Here is a 19,267-nt window from a genome sequence, read left to right as displayed (position 1 = left end):
AGTATCAATCAAACTTTCAGAACGTTCTCCTGGTACCTTTGTTGTATTAATAACTGCACTAGTGTGGTATTGTGTCAAGGAAAGTTAATTATTTTCTAGTTCTTTATTTTTGTGCTAGGGGCATATAATTTTACTAAGAGAAGAGATGCATTTGATTTATAAGGAAGTCAATCATAGGCAGTCGCTGTTCTGAGAATGGGTCCATTGTTATTCTCGAAGTGGATTCCTTTTGTTATAATTTCTGAAGAAATTTATTTTTTACTTTGAGGTGGTACTAAGCAGCTTTGTTTATCCAATATAATGCTTTTTTGAAGAGGTCATTCATTATTGTAGTTTCTTCTGTTACTACTAACACCACCGGTCATTGCAAAGACGAGACTTGTCTTCAGTAAACGTAGCTTACGTAGCACAGATAATCCCTCCAGATAAATTCCAGGTGGTAAAAGGAGGCCTAAAAAACGTATCGTGCAATTGCGTAAGAGAGTCCATAGTTTTTTCTATGTAGCGTACTACATTGATGCATATTGCCTAAAAGGGCCACCCATAATTTTACTGTAACAAGTAGATTCATGCATAAGATCATAGAGATTTTGTTTTACATGTTCTCCTATAGGTTGCAATAAGTTTAGTTATCAACCATAATTTTTTATTTGAAGTTCTCAATTATTCTTGGAGTGACTTATTGAATGTTGTACTCTTGACAGCCATAAAGATTGTTGTTTAAGCCTTTGAAAATGGTGCACAAAGTATTTTGTGCGTGTATGTGGTAAGTGCGCTGAACAAATCAAATCAGAAAATAATTTTCTAATTTTGAGTTGGTTTGTCTTGATGTGGTGGTTTACTAGTATGGCCCAATTGATTACTGGCAAACGTCATGAAATGTGACCAGTTAACCATCATGCAACACTTTAATTCAATAGCAAATATTGCGGAAGAAAGAAAGAAGTAATTTAGTGTTAAACGTCCTATCGACAGCAAGACCATAAGAGACAAAGCAGAATCTACAGCACTCAAATGTGGGAAAGGAAATAGATGATAGTGTCATTTCAAGGAAAAGGTCACAGCATTTGCATTGATGAGTTTAAGAAAAAAAAGGAAAATGTAAACAAGGATCGTTGGGTGGACATTTGAGCCATTGGGCCTTAACTTCAAAAAACGAAAATGTTTGGTCCTGAGAAAAAATGTGCAGTCAGAGGCTAATGAGTCCTCAGAATGTAACAGTATGCATCTGGTGTGACAAAGGTCTTTTGTGCTAAGAAATGGTTCCCAGGGATATGTCCATAGTAGTTAGCATCCATTGTATTCGTGGTTGTCTGCAAATAATTTCATTGTGTCATTTGAAATAGTAATATGTGCTCATCAAACCAAAGGTGAAAAATAATTTTGATTTTTATCGCCTCTACGTGTCTTGTCAACAATGACAGGTGGTGTTGATTTCAACTGTCACACACAATTTTTCAAGCCATAATTTCATGTTAAGACATGTCACTCGTAGCAACTGGCAAAAAGGAATTCGATAATAAAAATTTTCTTGTGTGCAGGCAACAACGATGATGCATGCAGCATGCAGGCTTAGATTCCCACTCCACACAGAACTTTCCGTTAAGTTATTTCCGTTTCAGACATGTGCACATTTCGCTACAGCTAAACTAAGCAGATGTTTAATGTGTATTTGTGGTTAGAAAAAATGATAGGTGCTGGATTCAAATCCCAGTAAAGGTACAAAATACTTTCTCAACATTTCAGATTCTCATCTTGCTATATTTGGATATGTAATGTATTATTGCCCTTAGTTAACAATCCTATTGCTTGCTGGGTTTGAATCATCTAACACAAAACTTTATGCCACGTCATTTCAACATTTGCACACACATGCTTACATGTGGCCAAAATGATATTTAAGATATTTCATACTTACTTAACAGGGACAGTAGTTGCTTAATTGGAATCCTGGATGCTAGTCTAATACAAATGTCTTCGTCATGTAATTTCAAGTTGAAACTTAGTTTCTGGAATGTCATTTATTGCAATAAACTTGAGTTTACAAGTGCTGGAGACTGTCACCTAATTATACCAGGTTTCGTGATATTTACATTATCGTGACATTAGTCTGATTGTGGACTCAGTGTTACAGATCAATTTCTTCAAGTAGTGTTTTGTAGTAACCATTTTGTAGAGCAAAATGCCCGTACCGAAAAGAGATCAGAGGGACTGTAAGACTGTAACATTATGTGGGTGCATACAATTTAGGTGGAGTGGAATTCAGGCCGTTTGTATAGATTTGATGGTGATAATACCTGAGCTGACCTCTCCAGTAATTCTGTAATTGAGTTTTTGCAAATGTTGGGCATTGTATGTACCTTCTGGTTGCACTTTGTTTTGAACTACCTGTTGTATCGTGTTCGGCGACTACCGTGGGAAGCTCGGGTGGTGCAGTTGATAGTTACTAGCTTACTGGTCATTCATTTGTATTAACGGGAGCCCTATCCCCATATGTGGCACATGTCGTCCATTAGTTGCCAGTGTGTGGATGGTCCCTCAGCAGTGTTGGCCATAGGGAGGCACCCCTACATCCGCACGAGGAAACGCCAGCCGGCTAACACCCTGCCTCTCTCTGTATGTGCAGCGCACCAGTCGTTACGGAGCTGAGTACCACAACCAGAACCACCACCACCTCCGCCGCTGCCGCCACCTCTGCCAGCGCACCTTGCCAGACACCTGCTGCTGCGCGGCCCACGACTCCTCCACCTGATGCGGCCACTGTCTCTCAAATGCGGTGAGTTCCCTCAACAGACACACACACACACACACACACACACACACACACACACACACACACACACACACACACACACACACACACCATTATATGGTAGATCAGACATAAATACTGAAAAGCATCAGAACATACATTCATGGGTGGTGTCGTCAGGACTAGATCATAGTATCATGGGAGAGAGGTTAATTAAGAATAGATTGGTAGAGAAAATAGTTATTGTCAACAGCTCAGTAACTTATTCTCATCAAAATCCGCAAACCAATGCCAACAATAATTCATGCAATGTCATCCACAGAAAATTTAGTGGCAGGTAGAGTATGAGTGCACTGAATGAATGTGTAACACTGTCAAATGAGATAATTGTATGTTACTCTGGATGTATTGGAATGGTCTAGCAGAGGTCACACATTGACACACATTTATGAGACCATTTTGGTTCTCGTCAGGAATGAGACGGGATAAACAACCGAATAATTTGCTATAAAGTTTCTGTTAGTAACAAAAAATACACTCTGCAAGCACCAACCAGAAGCAAACGTCAGCAGAGCCTTAGCTTGTCAGGGTGTGGTCCACCTGGGTTGCCCCACTGCTGTAACAGCCAGTCCCAGTAACCACAGACATGCAAAGGGGCCGGCCGCGGTGGCCGTGCGGTTCTAGGCGCTGCAGTCCGGAACTGCGGGACTGCTACGGTCGCAGGTTCGAATCCTGCTTCGGGCATGGATGTGTGTGATGTGTTCAGGTTAGTTAGGTTTAAGTAGTTCCAAGTTCTAGGGGACTGATGACCATAGATGTTAAGTCCCATAGTGCTCACAGCCATTTGAACCATGCAAAGGGGAAACTCTGCCTCCTGTTGACAATGTGTCTGTTTGTGTGAGCAACAGATTTACAGTGCCATGAGCACCCAGAATCCAGTCATTTGTGGTATGCATTCCTCTCTGTCTTTCCCTTCAGTTTTTAACCTCAACAACTACCTCTAGTGCCACAGCAATTATTCCCTGATGCCTTCAAATATAACTTACTATGCTGACCCTCGTACTGGTCACAGTTTTCCACATATCACAATATCCTCACCTGTTCTGCAGAGACGTTCCACAGTTCTTCTGTTATGAGTTCGCCTAGTTTAAACATCCTTCTATAGCACCGAATTTAGAATGCTCCGATTCCCCTTTTGTTTTTTTCCATAATCCACGATTAATTTTTATGCAGTACTGTGCTCCAAACATACATTAAGGGACATCCAACACAAATTAAGGCCTATCCTTGGTATTAGTAACTTTGTTTTACAAGGAATCTCCTCCTTTTTCCATGCAACATTACTCCTTATTGGTAGAGAAAATCTTGCTCTGTCCCTCAGTGTAAATTAGCTTCACGTGTAATAGTCACTACAAGCAGTCTACTGTGTGGTCCTTAATTCTGATGTAAACTTTGCAACCAATGTTATTTCTACTACTCCGCAATACTTTCCTCTTTCTTCCATTCATTAATCCTGATTCAGTGTTCATTCAACTGTTTATTACATTCATAAACTGGTGATTCATTCAAACTTTCAGTGAACACAGAAATATCACCAGTGAATTTTATTAAACGAAATTGTTTTCACCTTCAGTTTTAATTAAATTCCTGGAAGTTTCTTCAATTCCACCAATGATTCTTCAGTGTTCATCTGAACATTTGTGGAGACTACCTTCATCCTTTTCTTCAATCATCTTTGATTCAGAGTACAAATTCTTGTTGATTATTGCTCATATTCTATGTTATCTGCTGTTCCATATACATACCTTTTAGAAAAAAAAATTCACTGTTTCATGCTGTCAAATGTCATGTAAAGATCGACAAATGCAATAAACATCTCTTGATTTTTCTGACACATTCCTACCACTATAAGGTTGAAGGTCGAGTTGACCTCCCTGGATCCATTACTCCAAATTTAGCATCCTCAAACAGATCATCAGCTTTGTCTTCCATTCTTCCGGATGTTATTATTTTTGTCAGTGAGTTGGATTCATGAGCTGTTTAGCTCATTGTGCGTAAACTATCGCACTTACTAGCACTTGGTCACATCTGTAGTGTTTGGATGTCTCTTTCTGGCTGTCTGTTGTTATGAACTGTCTCTCATCGATTATATAGACAAACGTGAAAATTCATTTGATCACCATTCATTATCGCATTATCTAGAGACTCATAGAAGTTAAAATTCACATTCCATTCCTGGGTACTTCAGTATCCTATTTATTTACACACTGAATTCTCGTAACAACACTCTTAAAATTTACATCACTCATTGTCATAACTAAATTGTGATCTGACTGTACATCTGGTCCTGGGTACACCTTAAAATCCAATACCTGATTCCAGAATGTGTGACTGGTTGTGATGTACTCCAGCTGGAAATGTCTTTACCAACTAAAGCTCTGCCTCCCTCCTTAAGAGCTGAAAATGCCAAGATACCGAAGCAGCCATACAAATGTCACAGGGCACAACCTTGCAGCAAGTCGGCCATCCACATGTGGTGGAATGGTGCAGGAGGGCTCCTCCAAAGGGAGTGCTTGTAATGGTAACACAGACGACCATAAACGGCAGTCAATGATTACATTAAACCTCTCTGAGGAATTTTTGAGAAAGTTGTGACCATGAGATAACGTAATGGGAACAGTATAATCAATCTGTTTGACTGGGATTCATTTCCAAAACACTCCAGCAGAGTATAACCAACACTAAAAAGATGGGTGAGGAACAGATGTTCTCCAGCACAAAAGCAAGTCGTAATATTACATATTAATATGTGTTGTTGTTGTTGTTGTTGTTGTGGTCTTCAGTCCTGAGACTGGTTTGATGCAGCTCTCCATGCTACTCTATCCTGTGCAAGCTTCTTCATCTCCCAGTACCTACTGCAGCCTACATCCTTCTGAATCTGCTTAGTGTATTCATCTCTTGGTCTCCCCCTACGATTTTTACCCTCCAGGCTGCCCTCCAATACTTAATTGGTGATCCCTTGATGCCTTAATATGTCACCAGCCTAATTAGGAATTATTGTCAAACAATGTAATAAAGCTCAAGGCAGTGCTAAGGCTAACCTAAATTTCCTTAACGCCTACTAAACTCTTTCTTGAAATCTGTTCGCACTACAACACAGTAACCTAACCTTGCAGATAAATGTAGTACTAACTTGGAAGTCAAGACGATGTACCTTGAATCAACTAGATGCAGCAGTTAATACAACCAGTCACCAACACACATGATACTAATAGCATTACTAAACAGGGCAGAGCATGAAATGATTCTGATTTAAATCGGGGTTTACTCTATAACATTATTGCTTAGTAGTGTCTCTATGCCATTACATGAACCAGCTTGCATTAAAATAGCTAACACAGTAAATATTTCTTTCTTGAGCTCAGTTTGAAGCAATTAAACAGAAAGCAATTTAACTACACTGGCTCTGGAGGGACCTTTGCTTCATTAACCAACTAGCCTAGCATATGAGGGCTATTAAACTTTAATGGTTTAATGAACCATGCTCATTAACAAAACTACACAAGTGTGTATGGGAAATGGTGAGTATTCTCATGAATAATTATTCATTAAGTGAAACACAACAAACCATAACTCTTCAAATAACAAATGTGCTTTGAAAAGCAGTCTTTTAACCTTCTCAAAATATGGCTGACTGTGCAAATGCCAACACAGTATTAACTTCAAGTTCAAACACCTTCTCATAAAATGAACAGTGATAAAGCTTTGTAATTCTGATCAAAGTGCATAATTAATTATCTTTTTTACTTCTATTCAATATTATTATTCCTTTAACTAACAACTTTACTATTTACTGGTACCTTTTTAAGTAAGGCAAATTATTTAAGAAAATGATTGCAGATCGATTTAAAAACGCACTGGCAGTGTAGTATTTCTCAAACTATAAAACTGAACTTTAAACACAACTCCACACATTAGAAAGCAATTACAACTATTTTTACAGCTGCTGAATAGTCTTTTCATAATAAATTAGCACACTCGGAATTAAATTCACTAGGATAGGATTCTTGGTGAGGTTTGTGATTTGGGATAATCACAGGTGCAAGATAGAAGTTTTAACAATACCACGATTATTGTTAAAATCAACCAAATTTCACAAATACCTGGTCCATTCACAGAGTGCCAAATATAAACATTTTGGTGGATGGCTGGTGGCACTGCCACTGGTGGCATGATTTGCAGTGGCTGTTAACATGGCGGCGATGTAGTCATGGCAGTACTGTTGGCCTCGCCCTGTTATAGCTCTTCTGAATTATATTTTTGCAGGGCCAAAAATAATGCCATTATACATGGTATCACCAAATGCAGCATCCAAGGTCCATATATAACACTCTTAAGTTCCTCTGCCTCAATACTCCAAGAATATGAACTACAATGTTCTGCTACTGCTAGCGAGATGTTAACCACAGCACTGGTCAGGCCCGATTCCTTACCCGTTGCAAAGGACACATTTCAGCTTGCGCTAACCACTCCTTTTGCATTCCACCAGGCTACTTCCATAGCTGTAGGGCTTCCCCACATCTTTTACATTCAACCCTGCGTTCCCTAACTATGGACCAAGTCATTTACAGTACATATTATTATTATTATGTGCGATTGGACCCATACGGATCACACAAAGCTTTTCCGATTCAATTTTTTAATTCTCCAAACTTCTCTCATTCTTTCCCCATGAATTCTCTTTCTTTCCTCTGTCCATTTTGTCCCCTGTCTCTTGCAAACTTCATTCTCGGGTTGTACTTTCCAACTATTGATTTTTTCCCTTAATACATTTCTGTTTATAACTTCTGAAGAATTTATTTGTGCATTTGCTAGATCTGTTTTGGTTTCTTGTATCCAGGGTATGGTTTTCAATTTTTCAATGTATATTAAAATTTTGTGGGAGAGTCTGGGTGTTGGGAGTCTGTGGATATGACTGTAAAATTTTAGTCTTCTTTTCCGGATGTCTGCGGCGAGGTTAGATAATTTTTCTGTAGTTTTCCGAGACTGTAACCTGTATCCATCTTCCGTTCTTTTTGGGCCAAGAATCTTTCTGATAATTTTGCGTTCCTCTTTCAGGATGCCTTACAGGTCGCCTTTTCTATGGAGTGTGAGTGTTTCGCTGGCATATAGTGCTTCGGGCTTGATTACTGTATTGTAGTGTCGTATTTTTGAGTGAATGGAGAGACAACTTTTTATTGTAGATGTTGTGGGTTTTCCAGTATGCTCTTTTCAGTTTTTGCAGTCGAACTTTTTGTGCAGTTTTCTCTCCCCCAGTGGGTTCTAGGACCTCGCCTAAGTATTTAAAGAATGGAACTCTCTCAATTTGTCCATATTTTGTAGTCAGTTTTTGAGTTTCAAATTTTGAGCAGATGAATTTGGTTTTTTGGAAGGAAATTTGTAGCCCAACTTTTTCGGCGCATTCTTTGAGAATGTCTATCTGTTTAATTGCTGTGGTCTCGTTTTCTGCTAGAATGGCCACGTCATCTGCAAATGCCAAGCATGAAATTTTAGTACCATCTTTAGATCTTCCTAGTTGTATAGGCTTCCAGTAATTTTGATTCTTCAGTTCTTTTTCCCATTCTCGGATGACTTTGTCTAAGACAAGGTTGAAGAGGAGTGGAGACAAGCCGTCACTTTGTCTGACGCCGGTTTTGATCAGGAAGGGCTCTGATATTTCACCCAGGAATTTTATCTTAGAAGTTGTGTTTGTGAGCGTTTCTTTGATACGGTTTAGGGTTTTCGGATCGAGTCCTAGTTCCTAAAGGATAATAAAGAGAGATTGCGTATCGATTGAATCATAAGCCTTTGCGAAATCAACAAAGGAACAAATGATCGGACTGTTTCTGACTGCTTTGTATTTTAGTGTTGTCTTCAAATTGAAAATTTGTTCTGCACAGGATCGGTGAGGGCGAAAGCCAGCTTGGTATTCACCAATACTGTGTTCGAGTTGTTCTTGTGTTCGTTGAAGAAGACAAGCTGAGAGGATTTTATAAGTGACTTGGAGAAGGGAGATTCCTCGATAGTTGTTTATATCTGCCATGTCTCCCTTTTTATGCAGTGGATGAATTAGGGCGCATTTCCAATCTTCTGGTAGTTTTTCTGTCTGCCAAATGTCTGTGATGATTTGAGTGAGTTCTTTGAGGGAATTTGGTCCAAGATTTTTAAGTAGTTCTGCAGTGATATTATCTTCTCCGGATGCCTTGTTGTCTTTCAGTCTATGAATATGTCTTTGGATCTCCTCTAGTGTAGGTGGTGGGGATTCTGGATTTGTGTAGATAGCAGTTTCTTGAGGGAATCTTGAAGAAGGTTCAGGGCAATTGAGGAGTCCGGAAAAGTATCTTGGCAGCTCCTCACAATTTTCCTGATTTGTGAGCGCTAGTTTTCCATCTGGTTTTCTGAAACATAGATTTCGTGAGCCGTATCCATTGATTCTCCCAGCAAAGGTCTTATAGAAGTCTCGTACATTATAGTAACGGAAATTTTCTTCAATAGACTCACACTATTCCTTGAGGTACTTCCTCTTGACTTGTCTGATTGTTTTTGCCACTTGTCTTCTGGTGTTGTGGAAGTGATCTAGATTTTCTGGGGATTTTTTACTGTTATACTTCAGAAAGGCTTTCTTTCTTTATTCCAGCACTTTTTCACATCCAGAGTCCCACCAGGGGTGTTTTGTGTTCTTTTTCAATGGGATCAGTTCTTTTGCCTTCTTTGTAATTTTTGTTCGAAATTTTTCCCAAGAGTCAGCTGGTTCCTTTTCCCACTCCTCCTTCAGATTGGTTTCTTTGTTCGTGTGTCAAATTTCATCATGTGTGTTTTTTTCGGATAGAATTTTTTTGGGGTGAATTTGACTTGAATGTGTGTTAAGTAGTGGTCTGAGTCAATGTTCGCCCCTCTGCGGACTTGGACATCAAGGATCTCTTTCTGTATGAAATAGGAGATGGCAATGTGGTCAATCTGATATTCGCCGATCTCTTGTATGGGGGACCTCCAGGTCTTTTGTTTTCTAGGTTTTTTTCTCAAGGATGTAGACATTATTTTTAGATTATTTTGTTGGCATAGTTCAATAAATCTCAGTTCGTTTCTGTTGGTGAATCTGTGTGCTGGATATTTTCCTACAGTTTTTTGGTGTTCTTTCTCTCTGCCAATTTGTGCATTGAAATCTCCCACCAAGATTTTGATGTCATCCCGGGGAATTTTGGCATGACATCTTAAAGTTTAGTCCAGAATTTTTCAGTTTGTAGTTGGCGTTTTTTGTTGTCTATGTTTGTGGGTGCATGAACATTTATCAATGTGTATTTCTTGTTGGCGCACTGGATACGCATGGTCATGAGGCGATTATTTATGGAAGAGACCTCTCTAATTGAGCCTAATATATTTCTGTGCACCGCAAATGCCATGCCCAGGAGTGGCATACCATTGGCAATTCGTTTGTCAGTCTTGCTCTTGAAGATGCGATAGTTTCCATAGTCTATTGTATTTTCATCCATGAATCTAGTTTCTTGTAACGCTAAGATCTTAATTTTTTGTTGGTCTAGCTCTGTTACTAAGTTGTGTAATTTTCCAGGTTGAATTAGGGTCTGAATGTTAAAGGTACCAATGTACATGGGAACCTTGGGATGAAGTTTGCTTGAGAACTCTGATCGTGATGGCCCGGGTTCCCCAGAATCCAAAAATCCAGTTGTCGTCTGTCGACGAGTGGATTGGATACCACCTAGGGTAATTATGTCATTACTCTCACGAATCATGGTAGCTTGTAAGTTTTGGTCCAGTGTTTCCACTGGGTGTTTAGAACCAGGGATTGTCAGTTCCTGCAGCATATAATACAGCCGCACCTACTAGATGGACTGATGCTGACCTCTCTGCCGCTCGACTCGAGTACAGACGCATTGAGGATTTGGAATGTGGGATTTTTTTCAAGGTTTTCTCCTATAGATCCGCCGTGTTCTGCGTTGACAGGGTCACCTCGTGTAGGATGTGGCTCTTCACCACGCACGGACGGTCTTGGACGTAGCTTCCTCAGAGGCAAAGGTCTTGCATACCTCCTCAGCTCATCCCTGGTGTGGTGAGGACCAGTACTGAGTCAACCCCAAGCAAAGGTGCTACCTCTACCAACCACCTTGTCATTTACAGCACATTATATAACAATCATTCCAGTAGTTATTTACATTCATAAGCATAAATTGAACATTCTTCAAAAAGTTCACATAACTGAAATATGTATACATTGTCAAAGAATTTCCATGACAGGTAAAACACTCTACATATGGCAGATACAGCACTCTATATATGCAACTCTGCAGATAAATATCAATACAAAGTAGGTCAAAAATGGATGTTACATATGCCCCAGGGCTCACTGAAGATTCCTGCTAGGCAAACATCAATAACACCTTAATGGTACCAAGCAGTCGAAAATAACAATCATTTCATCCAGAGCTGAGCATGAAAAGAATACATTGCAAAACACATTAAAACACTATACACTCTATACACGTAATTACCAAAACAAGACATAAGCAACATTATTCAATTATGTTCATCTGTCACAACTGACTCTCATTTTGTGAAACAGTAAGTTGAGTAGTAAGCAAAATTTATCTGTATTGCCAAGAATATTGAGTAGCATTTTGTAAGCATTCAAGAAATGTAGGTATACACATACAAGTAGACCCCCTACATATATCACAAGCAATCTGACATTGTACATGCAACACATCCTATAGCATGATTTTGAATTTACAAAGGAGGAAACTATCAATGCTGATTATAATAATAGTAGTCCATTCTTAGATATTTACATAAACAAACATATTTAAACTGAACCTACTATTCTTTTGTTACTGCCTTTATTTGAAACACAGTCCCTCTTTGAAAACTGTAGCAAAACACATACAACACTAACAGATATGAAAATAAAATAATTTTGATACCTGCAATAGCAACTTGCACTGCATTTGACAACATTACCAAATTACATGTTACATTAATCAATTGGCTGCCCATTTTGGGTTTTGGCAGTCTATTACAGACATAGTTTTTTTTTTCCCCACTTTGGCAAGTCTTCTATGCTGCCCATTCTGTATTTAAGGTATTCCACATTTCTTTTCAATTTGACAACATTTGCTTGTAGTCCTTTCAGTACAGGGTATCACATATTTTACAACAGTTTTTAGAATCTGAAACTTCTGAGATAGTAACAGCAATTTTACATACGTAACATTTTTATAAGAACATAAATTACAGTTAAATACAGAGTAGTATCTTCATAAGATAGATACATTATTTCATCTCCAGCATAATATACATTTTTAGTCTGATATGATTTCTTCATTTATTCATTCCTAGGTACATACAGTTTGAGATCCACTACATTATGGACATCAAGGAGCTTCTTCGACTCTGGGTAGATTAAATAGTAGGCATTGTTGTGAGGTGTGTCTTGTCCTGTGAATGGCCCATTCTATATACATAAATTTAGAAATTTTGTGGTTAAGTTCACTTGATTATTCATGGGTCTTCAGAAGAACATATTCTCCAATTTTGAACATGGCAAACTTCAGGTTGCTATTGTGCGTTTTAGATCTCGTTTCAGCTTTGTTTTTTCTTTTACCAATTCTTTCTTCTGGGCTAATCCCAAATCTGTAAATGGTGGGAACTCTAGTTTTTCCTCATTTAAACATTTGCTCTTAGTATTGAGCAGAATTTCCCCAAGTGTGAACTCAGTAAACCCATGAGGCAAGGTCTTCATTAAACTCTCAAATTCACATACAAATCTGCCCTACGCTCAGTGGTTATGGTGACAATAGGTCCTACGTAACCATCCTATTTCCCTCGTATACCGTTCAACAGGGTTGCTGCCTGGATGGTAGGCCGCAATATATTTAGTTTCTGCACCATTCTGCACCATGCCATCTTTCCAGGTTTTGGAATTAAATTGGGGCCATTATTGAGCAGTGCTGTACTGGGTTTTCCAATGGTTATTAACCTTTTTCAGGAGATACAATTTTATAAATTTAGAAAATACTTCCAAAATCAGTAAAATACATTTACAATTACCAGAAGTTGTGGGGAGGGGTCCATACAGGTCCACAGACAGTAAATCCATGGTATCTTTAGGTAACGTGTTCTGCATTGGGCCTCGATTAGTTCTATTGGTTACCTTAGCTCTCTGGCAGATGTCACAAGACCTAATACATTGTTACCTTTCGACTCGTACTATTGGCAATCACTATAACACTAGCCAATTTATCTAGACACTCCTTTGGCCCAATGATAGTGGAAATTATCTGACATCTGTATCAAATTGGGTAGACCAACACACCATCCATTCTTCAGTAATGAAGCCTTTCCTCTTATACAAGATAATTTTAAAAATCAAAATTTACTTTCACAGATTTCCAAGTTGGATGCTCATTTTGATGATATCACATGCTTTTGCACATCTGTTCAAATTCATTTTTGCCTGAACTTCTTCATGTAATTAATTTGCGAAGTTCCATCTCCATTGCATTCCTTGGGTACTTCATCAGTACCATTGGGACAATTCATTGCCACATAATTTTTTCTACCCTTTACATAGCAGATTTCATAATTAAATTGTTGCAGGTATAAGGCCCATTTGGTGAGCTTGCCATTTAGAAGGCAACAATCTTTAAGGAATGTTTGAGCTTTGTGGTCAATGTGTGATGATTTTAAAACCCCACCAATAATCTATAAATTTCTTGAGTCCCATAATATGGCCAAGGCTACCTCCTCCTCTGATATGGTGTAGTTCCTTTTGTTTCCTGTCAATGCCCTGCTGGCAAAAGCTATAGTTCTATGTGCTAAATTTCCTGTACCATTTATCTCCTGGAAAATTTCAATACCAATCCCATAGATGCTACTGTCAGTATTCATATTGGAAGTCTCTGACAGTACTGGGTGATGTAAAACATTATCATGTCAAAGTTTAATCTTTAAAGATTCACAATCCTGCCGACTCTCATCTGTCCAAACAAAAGCACTAAATCTTTTTATAGATTGTTCAAATGTGGATTATTGAAGGGTTGCCCCTTAACAAATTTTCTGTAAAATCCACACCAACCTAAAAAGGCTTACAACTGTTTGCTATTTTTTGGTGGGGGAAATTTTTCTAAGGCACATAGCTTTCTCCAGGTCCTTATTAATGCCAGTATTAGTAATTATATGGCTCAAGAATTTAATTTCTAATTTTACAAGTTCACATTTCTATAATTTTAAAGTGATGCCTCCTGCTTGAAGAGCAACAGTTAGGAGCTTTTTTTGCCAGTTTTCATTGGAGATAAATAAATCATCTACATAAATAGTTAACCTGGAACTCAACTCCTCCCCTAACACAAAGTCCAGAGCTCTAATAAACACTGCCAGAGAGGTATTCAGTCCAAATGGAACTACTTTGTATCGATAACATTTCCCGGTAAACAGGATTGCTTTATATTCATGTGATTCTAGACTTAATGGGATTTTCCAATACCCAGTAGTCATGTTGAAGCTGGTTAAACACCTCATTATGAAATTTTTGAAACATTTTTGTCCAGATTTTCAGGCCTGTCCACCTCTTTTTTTACTTTGTTTAGAGTTTGTGCATCAATGGCAACATGTACTCCTCCATCTTGTTTACAATGATAAGTGGACTGATATATTCGCTGTTACTGTGTTATATCACTCCTCATTCCATAATCTTACCTGTTTCATTCTGTATGGCCTGTTTTTTAGAAAAGGTACCGAATACGGTTCCACAAAGAATGGATCATGATCCAGAGTAGCAATACAGTATCCAAAATTTTGAGCCAGTCCGGGTTAGCCGAAAATGATCTACTGTTGCTTTCTAAGATAGTAATAAATTCCGCTTTCTCAGGGCCGGCCAGAAATTCTGCACGCGTGCGGTGCTCCTGCACATGTGCAACTTCCGGGTCACAGCGTGCATGCCGCAGCCGCCAGCGTTCATGTAGTGCATGTTTATGCACAGATGTCGCTTTATGCACTTGCTGAGGTAGTCTGTACCAGCGCATTCTAGTGCTCTTTCCACAGCTTGCAAGCAAACCATGGGAAGGTATTTTGCGTATTAAAACATTTAAAATACTGTCACAGTCTACTCATTGAGACGTCTACTTTTATGTTACCAGTTTAACCCAGTAAGACAAGAAATACAGTGACAGCACGCAAATACGCGTAATGTTTTTGATCTAGTATTTAAGAAAGAGAGCAGTCGACGACTTACAGCAAAACTTATTCATGATTTCAAATAACATTAAACTAAAGCAAGGTTTCCTATAACTAATTCTCGGTGCCCACATAATTTCTGTCTCACTGACGTCTGAACAGAATAACCGCAGACCTCTCGATCACCTGCTGTTTCAATACTATTACCAGTTCTGTCTAAAATCTGCATAATAACTGACAATTAGATGGTTATTGTTTATCGACTTCAGGATAATGTACCATGGAGCAGAATGATGCAATTATGCACAGTTAGTAAACAATAATTTTTAATAATGAATAAATCCAAACACGTTTATCACTGGTCGTGAGGAATGATATAGTTAATATCGGGCATAAAAGATCAGCTCATTGACGAACGCAAGCAGTTGTGAAGATTTTCATCACTTATGCTTGATAGAAACCTTGATTTGTTCATTTTCATCACCCAGAAAAACCTTTCACAAACATATGTCAACCCGAACATGGACAAAAGTCTCGCGGCATCTTTGTGCAGGCGTGGAAATTCTTGTTGTGAAAATTTTTCATAGAATTCTTTTGAACTTCACACTGCAAGGAACTTGTCCTTCAGTCTTGTATTGCACTGTAGGTCGATCAGTTCCATCCGTAGAACATTCGGAGCATCTTCAACTGACGACAAGAACAGTCGAGCAAAGAGGCGAATGGCAGGAGACACTCGTATCATCTGCAAATTGTGCTCGAAATTGTTCCTTAATTTTTACAATTTAGCACTTTCATGGACCAGTCCAAGAGTCGGGAAATGTGCAGTGTTTTCTGTCATTAGCTGGCGCTCCCAAAGTGCAAGCTTCCTTTCAAAGGCATTTACTTTTTCCAACATGTCAGAAATTAAATTATGTTCACCTTGCAAACTGATGTTCAGGCTGTTCATGTGAGACGTAATGTCCACAAGAAATGCAAGGCCTGATATCCAACAAGGGTCTTCCAACATAGGTTCACTTTTTCCGTTCTCATGTAAGAATGTTACTATGACCAAACGTAAATCAAAAAATATTTTCAGCATTTTACCTCAACTGATCCAGCGTACTTCAGTATAGTAAGCTATGTCGCCGTACTCCGCTCCTAATTCCTCCAAGAACCGCCGAAACTGGCGATGCTTATGCCCATGTGTCTTCAGGTAGTTTATAGTATGCACAACAATTTGCATGATGTTTGCTAACGTTACTGATTTTGCACAAAGCGCCTCTCGATGCAGAATGCAGTGAATTCCATACGTCTTATTTGTGCGCCCTAGCTTTTGGCTCCATCTGTGGTCACTGAGACTCACCGATTCCAATCCATACCGACACCATCAATTGCTTGCTCGACAGCTTGGAGTAAGTCCGCACCTGTAGTAGTCCCTTTCAAGGGTACTAAGTCCAGAAGTCCTCTGTTACAGAAAGTGTGTTATCGACACCTCGTATGTATATCACAACTTGGGCTGTATCTGTAAGATCTGTTGCTTCATCGAGCATAACAGAGAAAGCAACAAAGTCTTTTGCCTTATTTACTAGCTGCCTGTGCAGATCGCCGGCCATAGCACTGATACGTCTTGTCACTGTTCGTTTGGATAGACTGTAAATTTCCTCAGTAGCAATTCACGAAAAGAACGCCTCCTTTCCTCTAGAGACTCCCACCCGAGTTCCTGAAGCATTTCCGTAACACTCGCATGGAGATCAAACCTACCAGTAACAAATCTAGCAGCCCGCCTCTGAATTGCTTCTATGTCCTCCCTCAATCCGACCTGTTAGGGATCCCAAACGCTCGAGCAGTACTCGAGAATAGGTCGCACCAGCGTTCTATAAGCGGTCTCCTTTACAGATGAACCACATCTTCCCAAAATTCTACCAATCAACCAAAGACGACCATCTGCCTTCCCCACAACTGCCATTACATGCTTGTCCCACTTCATATCACTCTGCAATGTTACCCCCAAAATATTTAATCGACATGACTATCTCAAGTGCTACGTTACTAATGGAGTATTCAGACATTACAGGATTCTTTTTCCTATTCACCTGCATTAATTTACATTCATCTGTATTTAGAGTTAGCTGCCATTCTTTACACCAATCACATATCCTGTCCAAGTCATCTTGCATCCTCCTACAGTCACTCAACGACGACACTTTCCCATACGCCACAGCATCATCAGCAAACAGCCGCACATTGCTATCCACCCTATCCAAAAGATCATTTATGTAGACAGAAAACAGCGGACCCACCACACTTTCCTGGGGCACTCCAGATGATACCCTCGCCTCCGATGAACACTCACCATCGAGGGCAACGTACTGGGTTCTATTATTTAAGAAGTCTTCAAGCCACTCACATACTTGGGAACCAATCCCATATCCACATACCTTAGTTAGGAGTCTGCAGTGGGGCACCGAGACAAACGCTTTCCCAAAGTCAAGGAACATGGCATCCGTCTGATACCCTTCATCCATGGTTCGCAAGATTTCATGTGAAAAAAGCGCAAGTTGCGTTTTGCAGGAGCGGTGCTTTCTAAAGCCGTGCTGATTCATGGAGAGCAACTTCCGTCTCAAGGAAATTCATTATATTCGAACTGTGAATGTGTCCAAGAATCCTGCAATAAAACGACGTTACGGATATTGATCTGCAATTTTGAGGATCTGTCCTTCTACCCTTCTTATATACAGGCTTCACCTATGCTTTTTTCCAGTCGCCCGGGACTTTACGTTGGGCAAGAGATTTGTGATAAAAGCTAGCTAAGTGAGGAGCCAATGAAGTAGAGTACTCTCTGTAAAACCTAATTGGAATCCCATCAGGACCTGGCAATTTATTTATTTTCAACCCATTCAGCTGCTTCACAACCCCAGGGATGTCTATCACTATGTCATCCATATGGGAATCTGTACGATTCTCTTGCGTGAAAGATTTCTCAAATGCTAAATTTAATATTTCAGCTTTCGTTTTGCTGTCTCCGGTTGTCAGGCCGGACTGATCAGTGAGTAACTGGATGGAAGCCTACGACACGCTTACCGATTTTACGTAAGACCAGAATTTCCTTGGGTTTTTAGCAAGATCTTTTGCTAAGGTATGACGGTGGTAGTGGTTGAATGCTTCGCGCACCACTCTTTTTACAGCAGCACGAATCTCTACTAACTTTTGCCTGTCCTCATTCTCCCGATCTTTCTTGCACCGTGAGTGCAACTGCCTTTGCTTCCTGAGCATTCTCCGAATTGCGCTGTTAAACCACGGTGGGTTTTTTCCGTCTGTAACCCACATTTTTGGCACATACTTGTCCAATGCGTGATTTATAATGTGTTTAAAATTTGCCCGTAGTACTTCCACGTCCAGCGTACCGGAAGTCAATGAAGTTGATTCATTTACTAAGTGGGATGCTAACAACTGCTTATCTGCTCTTTCTAGTAAGAATACTCTGCTAGCCTTTTTCACTGAGTTTTTAACTTTCGTAACCATAGTCGTAATGACAACATCATGATCACTAATCCCTGTCTCAACACTGACACCATAGATAAGGTCTGGTCTGTTCGTGGCTACCAGATCTAAAATATTTCCATTACACGTTGGCTGTCGATGTAGCTGCTCAAGACAGTTTTCGGATAATGTGTTCAAAAGTAATTCACACGACGGCTTGTCTGTACCACCTGTAACGAATCCACAGACATCCCAGTCTATACTAGGTAGGTTGAAGTCGCCTCCGACTAATATAGCATGATCTGGGTACTTCTGTGACACAGAATGTAGACTCCCTTTGAATGATTCTAGAACTGTGACGGTGGAACCTGGTGGCCAGTTATAACAGCCCACAATTAACTTTATTTCCCCTAACCCTGTTACAAGTGTCCAGATAACTTCACAATCACACTCTACTTCGACCTCAGTAGACACAATATTTTTGTCAACTGCAATGAAGACACCACCACCTCCTACGGTGTCTAATCTGTCTGATACACATTCCAACCCTCACTAAATATTTCAGAACTTCCTATCTCAGGGATCAGCCAGGTCTCAGTTCCGAGAATAATTCCTGGTGGGCAGTAAATTCAGGAACTTTATTCTGAACACACTGGAAATTTACTGCTAATATCTTGATAGCTGAAGTGTCTTTACACTGAGCGCATCCTGATTTCCCTGCCTGCACATCGACTGGTGAGTGTTCATCAGGACACCTCGCACTACTGCCTAGCCTAAAAGAAAGCCCATGTGCATGCCACAAGTACTCTGCTACCCGAGTAGCCGCTTCCTTTG

General features: G+C 39.6%; 1 protein-coding gene across 1 annotated transcript in view; it reads left to right on the top strand.

Annotated features, from left to right (window-relative positions):
* LOC124591158 (neurogenic locus notch homolog protein 2-like) overlaps positions 1-19,267 on the top strand; it is a 90,401-nt gene that overhangs the window by 47,129 nt on the left and 24,005 nt on the right. The window contains exon 4 of the mRNA XM_047131709.1: positions 2,627-2,776. Coding sequence (XP_046987665.1) covers positions 2,627-2,776 — 150 coding nt within the window. The remainder of the gene's footprint in view (positions 1-2,626; positions 2,777-19,267) is intronic.

Source organism: Schistocerca americana, unplaced genomic scaffold (assembly GCF_021461395.2).
Source record: "Schistocerca americana isolate TAMUIC-IGC-003095 unplaced genomic scaffold, iqSchAmer2.1 HiC_scaffold_81, whole genome shotgun sequence".
Classification (NCBI taxonomy): Eukaryota; Metazoa; Arthropoda; class Insecta; order Orthoptera; family Acrididae; genus Schistocerca; species Schistocerca americana.
This window is presented reverse-complemented; position numbering and strand designations above follow the sequence as displayed.